Here is a 12,316-nt window from a genome sequence, read left to right on the forward strand (position 1 = left end):
ATAAACAGCAGCTTAGCACAGCAGGTCATGAAGACAAAACACTTGGAAGAAACCTTTAATTTGAGTACTCAAACTGTAAAATAAAAACAAGCATTTGTGATTTGCATTATATATAAACTACATTCACCAGAAATAAGGACACATTTAGTACAGTTTTTTTTTTCTGAGGTAGAAAAACAATTAAACATGGAGATAAATGTTAAGAATTACATACATTAAGTTATAGAATGCACAGCTATGTATATGAAATTCAACTGTAATTCTCAACATTATACAAGCAACTCAAAACGGTACACTACATGGCCAAAAGTATGTGGACACCCCTTCAAAATAGTGGATTTGGCTATTTCAGCCACACCCGTTGCTGACAGGTGAATAAAATTGAGCACAGCCATACAATCTCCAGACAAACACAAACATTGCCAGTAGAATGGCCCATACTGAAGAGCTCAGTGACTTTTAACATGGCACCGTCATAGGATGCCACCTTTCCAACAAGTCATTTAATCAAATTTCTTCCCTGCGAGAGCTGCCCCGGGCAACTGTAAGTGCTGTTATTGTGAAGTGGAAATGTCTAGGAGCAACAATTGCAAAGTGGTAGGCCATACAAGCTCACAGAATGGGACCGCTGAGTGCTGAAGCGCATAAAAATAGTATCTCCTCGGTTGCAAAACTGACTACCAAGTTCCAAACTGCCTCTGGAAGCAACGGAAGCACAATAACAGTTTGTCAGGAGCATCATGAAATGGGTTTCCATTGCCGAGCAGCCGCACACATGCCTAAGATCACCAGGTGCAACGCCAAGCGTCGGCTGGAGTTGTGTAAAGCTTGCTGCCATTGGACTCTGGAGCAGTGGAAACGTGTTCTCTGGAGTGATGAATCACGCTTCACCAACTGGCAGTCCAACGGACGAACGTGGGTTTGGCGGATGCCAGGAGAATGCTACCTGCCCGAATGCATAGTGCCAACTGTAAAGTTTGGTGGAGGAGGAATAATGATCTGGGGCTGTTTTTCCATGATTCGGGCTAGACCCCTTAGTTCCGGTGAAGGGAAATCAATGCCACAGCATACATTCTTGACGATTCTGTGCTTCCATCTTTGTGGAAACAGTTTGGGGAAGGTATTTTCCTGTTTCAATACAACAATGCCCCAATGCACAAAGCAAGGTCCATACAGAAATGGTTTGTCAAGGTCGGTGTGTAAGAATTTGACTGGCCTACGAAGAGCCCTGACCTCAACCCCTTCGAACACCTTTGGGATGAATTGGAACGCCGAAAGAAAGTCGCCGCGGTAATGTTCCAACATCTAGTGGAAAGCCTTCCCAGAAGAGCGGAGGCTGTTATAGCAGCAAAGGAGGGACCAACTCCATATTAATGCCCATGATTTTGGAATGAGATGTTCGACGAGCAGGTGTCCACGTATTTTTGGCCATGTAGTGTAGCTTAATCAAGACCACAGACAGTAGCCTACGTATGACAGCATACAGTGACAGGTCCACCAAAGTTGTACAACCGACTTTAAAATCAACTTAGTATAAAAAAAAATGATAGAGCAATTTAAGAAGATGAGACATGCACATCATTCACACACAGCAGACAGAAAGTCATTCAGATGAACAAATGGTGAACAAAATATCAAAGTAAGAAAAAATAAAATCTGATTTTTAAAGTGTTTGAATATCTACACTACCAATGCCAGACCAAGTAAGTTGTAATGAATTTGTGATTGTTAAACGGAGACTGAGAAGTGATACAGTTTGAGAATTGAGTGACTTAGTGAAATGAATAGAATAAAAAGAAAATCCATCTCTTCACAAACTGAAAAGTTAACATAATATATAACCACCAAGACATTTTGATTAATGAATGAATTATTAAAAATGGGGCAAAAATGTCACAGGCCAGCTCCCAGGAATCACTGGAAGTCAAACACATTTTCACAGACTTCCAGCAAGAAACAATTCTGTTCCTTTCAAACTCTCAAAACAATATATAAAACACATTATTTTATATGCATGTGTACACTGCCATGCGGACAAAAGCACATCAAGTGTGTTCCCAAAAGGTTCCATTCTTGTGAATGTCAGTGAAGCAAAATTTAGCATGTTTACCCCACAAACAAGAAAAGGCTTTAAATATAATTAACAATTGTACAAAATAAAGCTGAAGATATAAAAATAAAGGCCTACACATTGTATGCTATGTAAAATATACACATTCTACTATATGAATAACGAATCAGGTTCCATCATGTAAAAAAATAGTTAACATTTTACAACAGCATGGGATTTTTTTGTTTTGTTGACTTAAATCAACTAGTCAAATAAAGATCCATGAAGCTCATGCATTGACTGTGCGTGACTGATTTTCACGTCTCCTTGATGCAATATCAATATCTATAGAGTCTTTACCAACAATGAGTCGGAGGCGTTTTGTTGGTGGAAGTGGAATGAAATCGTCGAACTCTTCATGGTCAGAGTCAGAGACGTCGTCTTCATCCTCTTCAGAGGAGGAGGACGAGTCTTCCTCTGTGTCATCATGCATCCCAAATGTTGCTACAGTCGGCCCAAAGACCTCCCCTGCTTCCCTCTCTACTATACCCGTGAAGGGCCCAGTACCATGGTGATACTGGCTGAGCCTCCTGCTGTCCTGCTCATGCTGCAGCTGAATATGCAGTTTGGAGGAGCGGATGTGGTCCACAGGACTGAGGCCATGTTTGAAGGAGCGGATGTGGTCCACAGGACTGAGGCCATGTTTGGAGGAGCGGATGTGGTCCACAGGACTGAGGCCATGTTTGAAGGAGCGGATGTGGTCCACAGGACTGAGGCCATGTTTGGAGGAACGAATGTGGTCCACAGGACTGAGGCCATGTTTGGAGGAGCGGATGTGGTCCACAGGACTGAGGCCATGTTTGAAGGAGCGGATGTGGTCCACAGGACTGAGGCCATGTTTGAAGGAGCGGATGTGGTCCACAGGACTGAGGCCATGTTTGGAGGAACGGATGTGGTCCACAGGACTGAGGCCATGTTTGGAGGAGCGGATGTGGTCCACAGGACTGAGGCCATGTCTGGAGGAACGGATGTGGTCCACAGGACTGAGGCCATGTTTGGAGGAGTGGATGTGGTCCACAGGACTGAGGCCATGTTTGGAGGAGCAGATGTGGTCCACAGGACTGAGGCCATGTTTGGAGGAGCGGATGTGGTCCACAGGACTGAGGCCATGTTTGGAGGAGCGGATGTGGTCCACAGGACTGACGCCATGTTTGGAGGAGCGGATGTGGTCCACAGGACTGAAAGTCCCATTACTCAGTCTGGCTGCATAAGAGCTCCTCTTGGTCTTTGCATGATGGTCCTTACCAAATTTCATGCTGGTCTTTGTGGGGCTGGAGGACTTGACAGGGTCTGCCTCACCAGGCTCAATCCTACTGCTGCTGCTGTCCCTTCGTCTCCGCAGGGTCAACTTGGGGACGCCTGAGTTGTTGTTGGCTAGGATCAGCTGGGAATCATAGCGCGTAATCTGCTGTTTCTTCTTCCCCTTGCCAAGGTGGAGAATCTTGTCTCCCTTAGACAGGCTGTAGGGCTCATGACCATCAGGCAGGCCCTGCAGCTCTTTCCTGCCACCAGCAATGTCTGTGGTACAGGCTGTATGGTGCAGGCCTGAAACCTCCTCCTTGAGAAGGGATGCTGGTCGGAAAGAGTGCTCTTCCTGCTTTATCATTTGCTTATGTCTGGGACAGTTCTCCGTCTTTGGACAGCTGATGTCCAGGCTTGAGCTGTTCATCCAGTGACTGTCTGTGACACAATCTCCAAGGTCCGTAGGCTTGGTCTTACTAACCACACCGCAGTGGATGGGTGGCAAGTTTGGTTCAAGTTTAATGTTGTCAGACTCCTGTGTGCCAACTGATGCTCTGGTTGAACTGCGAGTTCTGTGAGTGCAAGCTAAATCATCAGGGCACCTACTAACATCTTTCACTGATTTCTGATGGTTTTCCTTCGCAGTATAGTGCTCAAGACCACCTCTTGTTCCCACCACTTGCACGGGCCCTTTCTTATCCATCTCTCTCTTTTGTGAGACCCTGTTATTGACAAATTCTGTGGGGTCCTTAAGGCACAAACCCATAGCTTCCACCTCAATGGGGCACTTGTGGGCAGTTACCTGACACCTTCTTCCTAACTTGAGCAAAGGCTTTATGGACTTTGATTTTAGCCTCTTTGGCACGTTGGAGTTCTTTGAGTGTCTTTGATTGAACGATGAGGTAGGGATAGGCATTTTGGACAGAGTTTGCCTGCTTAGAGCTTGTGCGTCACTGAGCCTTGTCACACTAGAGCGGGCTGTCCTCCCTACTGCTAAGATGTGAACAGAAAAGAAGAAATAACGGCAGAACAGTCATTCAAAAGTTTGAGAAACAGGACAACCTACATACGATCTTTGCAAAATTACAATGTATTATAATAATTATAATATTAGTATGTACCATAAAAAGTACAGCAAGTACAGCATGTCACGTAAGTGTTATAATTGACCAATAGTAGCTCAGGAGTATATTTTAGGTGCCAGAAGATCTGCATTGACCCTCCTATTTTATTTTTGCACTGACTCTATTCATACTCACACTGACACACACACACACACACACACACACAGCTACTCTGTTTATCATATATCCTGATGCCTAGTCACCTTACCGCTATACATATCTAACCCTACCACTCCAGTATCCCTACACATTGTAAATGATCTGACCCCGGAACTAACACTGTATATAGCTTACTTACTTTCTCAGGTTCTTCTTATTTTTGTAATTGTTTTGTCATACTTGACTTCAATGTTGGGAAAGACTAATAAGCAAGACAGGCATTTCACTGTACTTATGCACGTGACAAAAACTTGATCTCGAAAATGTAATCTAGCTTTTTACATGCAGAAATGCCATATATAGCATGCCTTTCTCCTACACACAGGGGAGGAACCAGAAAGATCACTAATCAAATTCTTTGTATGTTGGTTATCAGGGGTGTGAAGGTGAACGGAAAGGCTGGAGCAACGAACCGCCCTTGCTGTCTCTGCCTGGCCGGTTTCCCCTCTTTCCACTGGGATTCTCTGCCTCTACCCCTATTACGGGGGCTGAGTCACTGGCTTACTGGTGTTCTTCCATGCCGTCCCTGGGAGGGGTGCGTCACTTGAGTGGGTTGAGTCACTGACGTGGTCTTCCTGTCTGGGTTAGTGCCCCCCCTTGGGCTGTGCCATGGCGGAGATCTTTGTGGGCTATACTCGGCCTTGTCCCGGGATGGTATGCTGGTGGTTGGAGATATCCCTCCAGTGGTGTGGAGGCTGTGCTTTGGCAAAGTGGGTGGGGTTATATCCTACCTGTTTGGCCCTGTCCGGGGGTTTCATCGGATGGGGCCACAGTGTCTCCTGACCCCTCCTGTCTCAGCCTCCAGTATTTATGCTGCAGTAGTTTATGTGTCGGGGGGCTAGGGTCAGTCTGTCACATCTGGAGTATTTCTCTTGTCTTTTCCGGTGTCCTGTGTGAATTTAAATATGCTCTCTCTAATTCTCTCTTTCTCTTTCTTTCTCTCTCTCTCTCTCGGAGGACCTGAGCCCTAGGACCATGCCTCAGGACTACCAGACTTGATGACTCCTTGCTGTCCCCAGTTCACCTGGCCGTGCTGCTGCTCCAGTTCCAACTGTTCTGCCTGCAGCTATGGAACCCTGACCTGTTCACCGGACGTGCTACCTGTCCCAGACCTGTTGTCCCAGACCTGCTGGAACCCTGACCTATTCACCGGACGTGCTACCTGTCCCAGACCTGCTGTATTCAACTCTCTAGAGACAGCAGGAGCGGTAGAGATACTCTCAAAGATCGGCTATGAAAAAGCCAACTGACACTTACTCTTGTGTTACTGACTTGTTGCACCCTCGACAACTAATATGATTATTATTATTTGACAATGCTGGTCATTTATGAACATTTGAACATCTAGGCCATGTGCTGTTATAATCTCCACCCGGCACAGCCAGAAGAGGACTGGCCACCCCTCATAGCCTGGTTCCTCTCTAGGTTTCTTCCTAGGTTTTGGCCTTTTAAGGGAGTTTTTCCTAGCCACCGTGCTTCTACACCTGCATTGCTTGCTGTTTGGGGTTTTAGGCTGGGTTTCTGTACAGCACTTTGAGATATCAGCTGATGTAAGAAGGGCTATATAAATAAATTTGATATCACAAAAAATGTACTGAATTTCCTGTGGCAACTTCAGTGCAAGCACAACTTGCCCAGCTGCCATAAATGCCTAAATTGTCTGTCTTTCACTTAAACAATGGGGAGGAACCAAAAAGATAAGTTTCAGGCTACTGGAATTCTTTGTATTTTGGTTGTTGCTCAATGGGGCAACCACAGAGCAGGCTCAACTTGTGTGACTGCTCAATTCACTTGGCCTAGTCTAGGAAATAGGGCAACCATTCCTTCTCAACCTCAAAGGTGCACTTACATGGATGTGTGTCATGATTTTCCTGAGAGTCTGGATCCATATTAGAGCCTTCCAACTGACTGCCAGAGCATTTGCTGTCTTCTAGTTTCTTCAGCCGATTGAGACGTTTGTCTGTCTCTCTCAGGCCATACATGCTGTTGATAATTGGAGTGGGCGTAGGCTGTCCAGTCTTCGATTTGAAAGCACCAGCACCTCGTCTGAAGGGAGTAGAAATGATATAGATGTGAAATCTCAAAATCCTAGTCAATGTATGACTCCTTATTCAACATATAAAGTAACAAGTTTGACATTTAAGCAAGAAATGAATGATACCTTTCACATGTGTAACATTCACATAGTTCATTATTTTCCCCAAAGAAGCCATCTCCATAATAACAGGAGATCTCTTCCCCGGGTTCAATATCCCCAAGAACCTTGACACAAGCTGTATCTCGCCCAGTGGAAACAAACTGTAACAACACATACAGAAAAATGTGTTATTCATATCCACAATTCACTTCATTTTCTACAATACCTTTGATTTGCATGCATAATTATTACTTACCTTGCAATTTGGCCTGCAATCTGAAAAACAAGAAAACATTTGTTTAGTCTCTTAATACAGGTATTTTAATTATAGTATACGTGTGTTGAATGAGGCAGATACAGTTGTTGTCAAGTGCATGGGTATGCATACCATGGTTGATGAAGGCTGCAGGTCCCAGCCACAGTTGAGCACAGTTCTTGCGGGTGGAGTACATCACACTGAAGTCATTTTCTCCATGTCGCAGTAACACACTTTCCTCATTCTGCGATAGCTCAGCGATGCAGCCCACCAGGTATTCTATCTTATCATTGGTTTTCCTTGGGATAATGTGAATAAGGAATATTTGAGTTTGTAAAAATGACTATATACTTAGTGCAACATTTTATTATAACTAAATGCAGACTACTACAATTTAATTTGGATACTTACCAGTCTTTTGTTGCTACAATTTTGGCTCCATTCTGCTCAGAGGAATAACGATTGCAAGGAAGTATTTCAAACCCACTGTTAGTTGCAAACATTCGTAGGTAAACAAAAACCTGCCAAAACACAAAAAAATTGTGTTAACATTTTTGTTTTGATGGTTCATGCTTTTTGCTCAACAATGGATATTTCTAGATAACTTACATGCTCTTTGAAGAGTTTGCCCTGTGCCTTCGTCTTGTGCGGAAAGTGGTGTCTTGACCAGTCCCCTGCAGTCAAGGCATGGAAGGCCTTCTCAAGGTTGTCATGTTTTTTAAAGCACTCTAGCACCTCCTTCAAATGTCTATGTCGGTCCTTGACGGGTCGAAACCTAAAAGTACACCATAGGCAGTCAATTGTGTAACTTTGGCTGCTTACTTATGCACAAGCCATTATATGACAAATGTGTACAATTGTGAGCCAGAAAGAGACACACCTCCTATTCATCTTATGGGTCTGGAAGCCGAGGTAGGGGTCCAGAATAAGGCTTGTAGTCAAGTCATCATTCTCACAGAGCTCCTTTGCAGTCATACCAGATGATGGGGTATGACGCCTCTCTGCCTCTAGGGCAGAACTACTGACACCTGAGGTGAGAGAGAGGGAGGAGGTGAGAGAGACAAAAAAACTTTAACAATTAAACCATTTAAAAATCAGGAAAAACTGCAGTGTAATTTATTTATGAAGCTGAAAGGGGTCATTTATGGTTCTGTAATTGTGTGGTGAACATTGCCAGAGGAAAGCACTTACGTCGACTACATCTCCTCCTTCTAAAGGAGCCCTTGCTCTGTCGCAGCGACCTGGCCGAGGTTATGGATAGATCACTGGAGTATCTGCTGCCATGCCGCCTGCCATTCAACACCATGTTCTTTGATTCCCCCATCTACTTCATTATGCCAGAGTCAGGTGCATATACTCTAATCTGTGCTTGAAGATCTGCAGAGTGAGGATGAGGGGAGGCTAGCGTGCTTTAATCTTCTGTTGATATAGACAAGAATTTAGCACTAGGCATTCTGGAACAAAACAAAGAAACAAAGAGGTTTGAGAGTAAAGACTTGTAGGCAATGAACTTGTAGGCACTGTAAGCAAATAAATTAATTAAGCAGAAAGTGGGGCGCCACAAAACTAACAGAGAACCTGAACGGAATGTAGCTAGCTAATTCATGGTTTATGAAAGGATGCCATCTTGTGGTTGCTTGTCAACTTTGAGTTTCCCTAGCATTGCATTTCATCGTGGTTATTAATTTAGTCTTTCTCGAAAGGCAAAACAAGCAATGTACCTACAGAAATAGGGTCGTGCTAGCCAGTGTAATGTGGCACAATAATCAATTAACTAATGCCTGAACGATTATAAATGGGTAACTAACGTTAGGCTAGCATGCCAACACCCCCATGACTCATGAGGTCTGATTTAGAGGCTATGCGTTTTCTGGTTACCTAGCTGAGGCGTCACATCCAATTAAATAGCCAGCAGTTAGGACTACATTCCATTAGTACTAACGTTACTTGCTCTGCTTTTGAAAGTGTGTGCTTCTCACTTAGCTAGCTAAATAATAACAAGCGAATGCTACAGCAAAACATCACAACAACAATTGCTAGCTAGCTAACGTTAGTAAGCTAACATTGTTCCTCAAAAAAGTCCATGAAATATCAGTAAAAAAGTGTCGCTGATAAGACAAACTGTCTAAAATACTCACTTTGTTATTCAAGCGTTTGTACTATTACGTGATTCATCCTGCAATCCGAGATCTGAACAAATAGAAATACCATTAGTTTAAACGCCAGAGAAAACAAACATTTAAAATTGAAGATGGCGGCCAGGCGAAGATTGGGGGGGAGGGGGGAGGGGGGCTTGTCTGGACATATACATTGTTGGATTTTACGGCAGTTTGTTAGATAACCCAAGGACTGCATGTAGTTTAATAACTGTGTATTAGCTAACTTCATTGTTGTAGAAAAAAAACATCACAGTACCTGATGCTTTATAAATGCCCTATAAATGTAAATAACATTAGCCTGCGCACTGCTTACTCAAACTTGAAACCCATGAACATTTAAGAACCTTGACGCGCGATTTGATGACGACATTATTATCAACAACAACTCAGCTGTTAACCTTGTAAGCTAGCTGGCTAACCAATACTTTCTTTACATAAATTGGTCTTATAGACATTTGTTCTCCGTAACCTATGTAATTAAACATAATTATCTACAAGAAAAAACGACCAAAGTTACTAGGAAATAGCTACTTCTCTTCTTGTTGCATACAATCATCACAAGGTACGTGAACTGTATAACTAACTATAACGCTAGCTAGCACAACACACCAGTTGGTATTTAACTTTAGATTTAGAGCAGGTTGAAAAACTAAACATATTTGTTCCATTATTTCGTTGCCACATCGATGACAAGCTCAACATTTACGATGTTGGTGTCTTTTGTCTGTCTACAAGCTCTCTTGCTACGGGTTAGCTACCTAGCCAGCAAATATTTAGCAAACGCTCTGTATCGTTACACAGTCTGTGGAATAGGCGTGTTATGCAATTAGTAACCAGACATGTATATATTGGTTAAATTGTTTGGTTAAGAATATAATTTCTATAGTATACTATAACGTCAGATGATTACTGACAAACACTTGATTATCTTTCTCAGACTTTGGAAGAACTGGACCAGAATTTATATGGCATAATTAAATCAGAATTATCCTGGTGGGGATTTTGTCCTCCACCAATGAACACCATGTCCCCGAGGAAGAAGCTTCTTGTCCCTGTCAGTAGAAGAAGAATGGCAAAAGCAGGGGATGACTTATTTCCTTTCAATCTTCTGCCGGTGGAATGCCAGCTCCATGTGCTTTCCTTCCTGAGTGAGGTTGACAAGTGCAATTCTGCACTTGTATGCTCCAGTTGGAGTTGCCTTGTGCGATCAGGGAAACTTTGGAGAGTGGCAGACTTTTCTCGCCGTGGGGTGATCCACCTTGGACAAGAAGGACTGCTGGTGTCCAACAGAGAGTTTGAGCGTTGGAAAGCATGGGTTCACCACTACACCCACCACCTTATATCCCGTGGGGCAAGCCTGCTCACCCTAAAAGCCAGCTTTGACCTGGGGGACCAGTGCAACAAATGGGGGGAGCTTCTCTCTGACCTCCTGGAAAATGTCCACTGCAGAGATCTCAGTCATCTGGACCTGAACTGGACATTCACACTACTGGAGCCACTGGACCTGCGGGTTGGTTCCAATTCACACCATGACAGCATTACCAAGATCAAGATGGACCAGGTCACTAACTTTCAGGTGCTACTGGGAAAACTTTCCCACAGCTGCCCTCGGATCACCAAGATGCGCCTGCACTTTGACTGGTCTGAGACATCAGTGTCACTCCTTACTCATTTCCAGCACCTCCGTGTCCTTGAACTCAAGTACTTTTGGGTCTTCAAAGGAGTAAGCCCAAGCACTTTACAGACCCTGACCAAGTCACTGCCCAACCTTAAGTCCTTGACATTGCATATCCTGGTGCCACTCCGAAACCTTGGCATATCTTACACACTGGAGTCCATGTCTCTAGAGTTCCTGGATGTATCGCCTAGTCGTGGTCTGGTCTTCTCCAGTCTTAATCTGCCAGCATTACGGGAGCTAAGGGCCAAAAAGATTGTCCGTGGCATTACTTTAGACCGTCGAACCAGGCTTAGGATACAGAGCAGATGGCCCTGTCTGTACCAGGTTCTAAGAGAGGGGACCCCCAGGCTACAGGCCCTTAACAATGAGCGACTGCTTCCTGGTTGGAGAGAGCAGAATTACAGAGAGCTGTCATCTATCCTCCAGCAGTCCTGTTATTGTCTCCAACACCTGGACAGTTGGCTCTGGTAAACAAAATGCTATTACAAGACAGAATCATAAGCTGTTGGAATTCAGTACAGCTTATCAGGAATGCAGCATAGTTAGGCTAATCAGGGTCCATTCCAATGGTGGCTGGAACGTTTTAGCTTATTCCTTCACCATTCAATTGCACAAAAGGATTGTGTATTTGATTTTTTTATTTTACCATCCAACAGACATTTTAAAATGTTTTTCTTAACTTATTTCTTAGTTTACTGAAGAAGCTGAATCAATCATAATGTTTAATTGGTTCAATATTTCTCTCACACCATTGACAACTAAAAACAATACACATACTGTATATACGGATTTCATATTTCATATGCTGTTCTTGAGTGAAGGAATATAATGAGCCTTTAGATCTTCCACGATAAACATTTGCATTGATTCCTTGTGTGTGATATTGAAACAATAGTTCTCTGTTAAAATAATTGTAACAAATATACATTGAATGTTCAGAATTTCAACTTATTCCACTCAATGGAAAATTGCCTTTGTGTGAAATAACAGGTTTACTTGACATGTTGTCAGGTATTTTTTGGGGGTAACTTGCTTGTAGGGTAAACAAACACATATGTATTACTTCAAGAATAGAATTAGTGATGCTGCAGTGCCTCGCTTAACCATGAGGTCCTTATCCTTAATGTTTTTGTTTGGACATGAAGATTTCTCTCAAAAGGTGTAATTTGCAACTGCACTGGTAACAAATAATCTGCGCTCTCATTAATTAGTTTGTAACCAGCAATGTAGTTAGGCCTATTTATGGAGGGTATTAGAATAATGACATTCCAACAAATCATTGAATTGTATCCTGACATTTCTTTTTTTGTCATTGTTTTGTTGATATAAAACTCCTTTGCTGTGATTTTACAATACAACGGTTCCATTAAAGGACCCATGTAAAGTTTTTGCTGCTCTATTTATGTTAGTGGGTGTTGGGGGGAAAATCACTTGTCGCAGATCCAATATCC

At 43.2% G+C, this 12,316-nt stretch overlaps 2 protein-coding genes across 6 annotated transcripts; one reads left to right on the top strand and one right to left on the bottom strand.

Moving 5' to 3' along the window:
* Nucleotides 1-1,383: 1,383 nt before the first annotated feature.
* Nucleotides 1,384-9,286, bottom strand: LOC115151974 (histone-lysine N-methyltransferase KMT5B). Of its 5 annotated transcripts, none has more exons than XM_029696365.1 (11): nt 9,167-9,286; nt 8,220-8,482; nt 7,909-8,056; nt 7,638-7,803; nt 7,440-7,549; nt 7,161-7,327; nt 7,029-7,048; nt 6,797-6,933; nt 6,485-6,681; nt 2,769-4,345; nt 1,384-2,690 (listed from the first exon to the last, which is right to left on the bottom strand). In XM_029696365.1, the coding sequence occupies exons 2-11, from the start codon at nt 8,350-8,352 to the stop codon at nt 2,340-2,342; spliced, it is 3,006 nt and encodes a 1,001-aa protein (XP_029552225.1). In that variant the 5' UTR covers nt 8,353-8,482; nt 9,167-9,286; the 3' UTR covers nt 1,384-2,339. The 5 variants fall into 5 exon arrangements, with proteins under 5 accessions (XP_029552225.1, XP_029552224.1, XP_029552221.1 ...); XM_029696364.1 differs by having other exon boundaries at nt 1,384-2,674; nt 2,753-4,345; XM_029696361.1 differs by having other exon boundaries at nt 1,384-4,345.
* A 3-nt stretch (nt 9,287-9,289) lies between these two features.
* On the top strand, nt 9,290-12,251 carry si:dkey-12e7.1 (F-box protein). Its single transcript, XM_029696367.1, has 2 exons — nt 9,290-9,749; nt 10,125-12,251. Exon 2 carries the CDS (start codon nt 10,203-10,205, stop codon nt 11,334-11,336), a length of 1,134 nt encoding a protein of 377 aa, XP_029552227.1. The 5' UTR covers nt 9,290-9,749; nt 10,125-10,202; the 3' UTR covers nt 11,337-12,251.
* Nucleotides 12,252-12,316: the final 65 nt, after the last annotated feature.

Source organism: Salmo trutta, chromosome 17 (assembly GCF_901001165.1).
Source record: "Salmo trutta chromosome 17, fSalTru1.1, whole genome shotgun sequence".
Classification (NCBI taxonomy): domain Eukaryota; kingdom Metazoa; phylum Chordata; class Actinopteri; order Salmoniformes; family Salmonidae; genus Salmo; species Salmo trutta.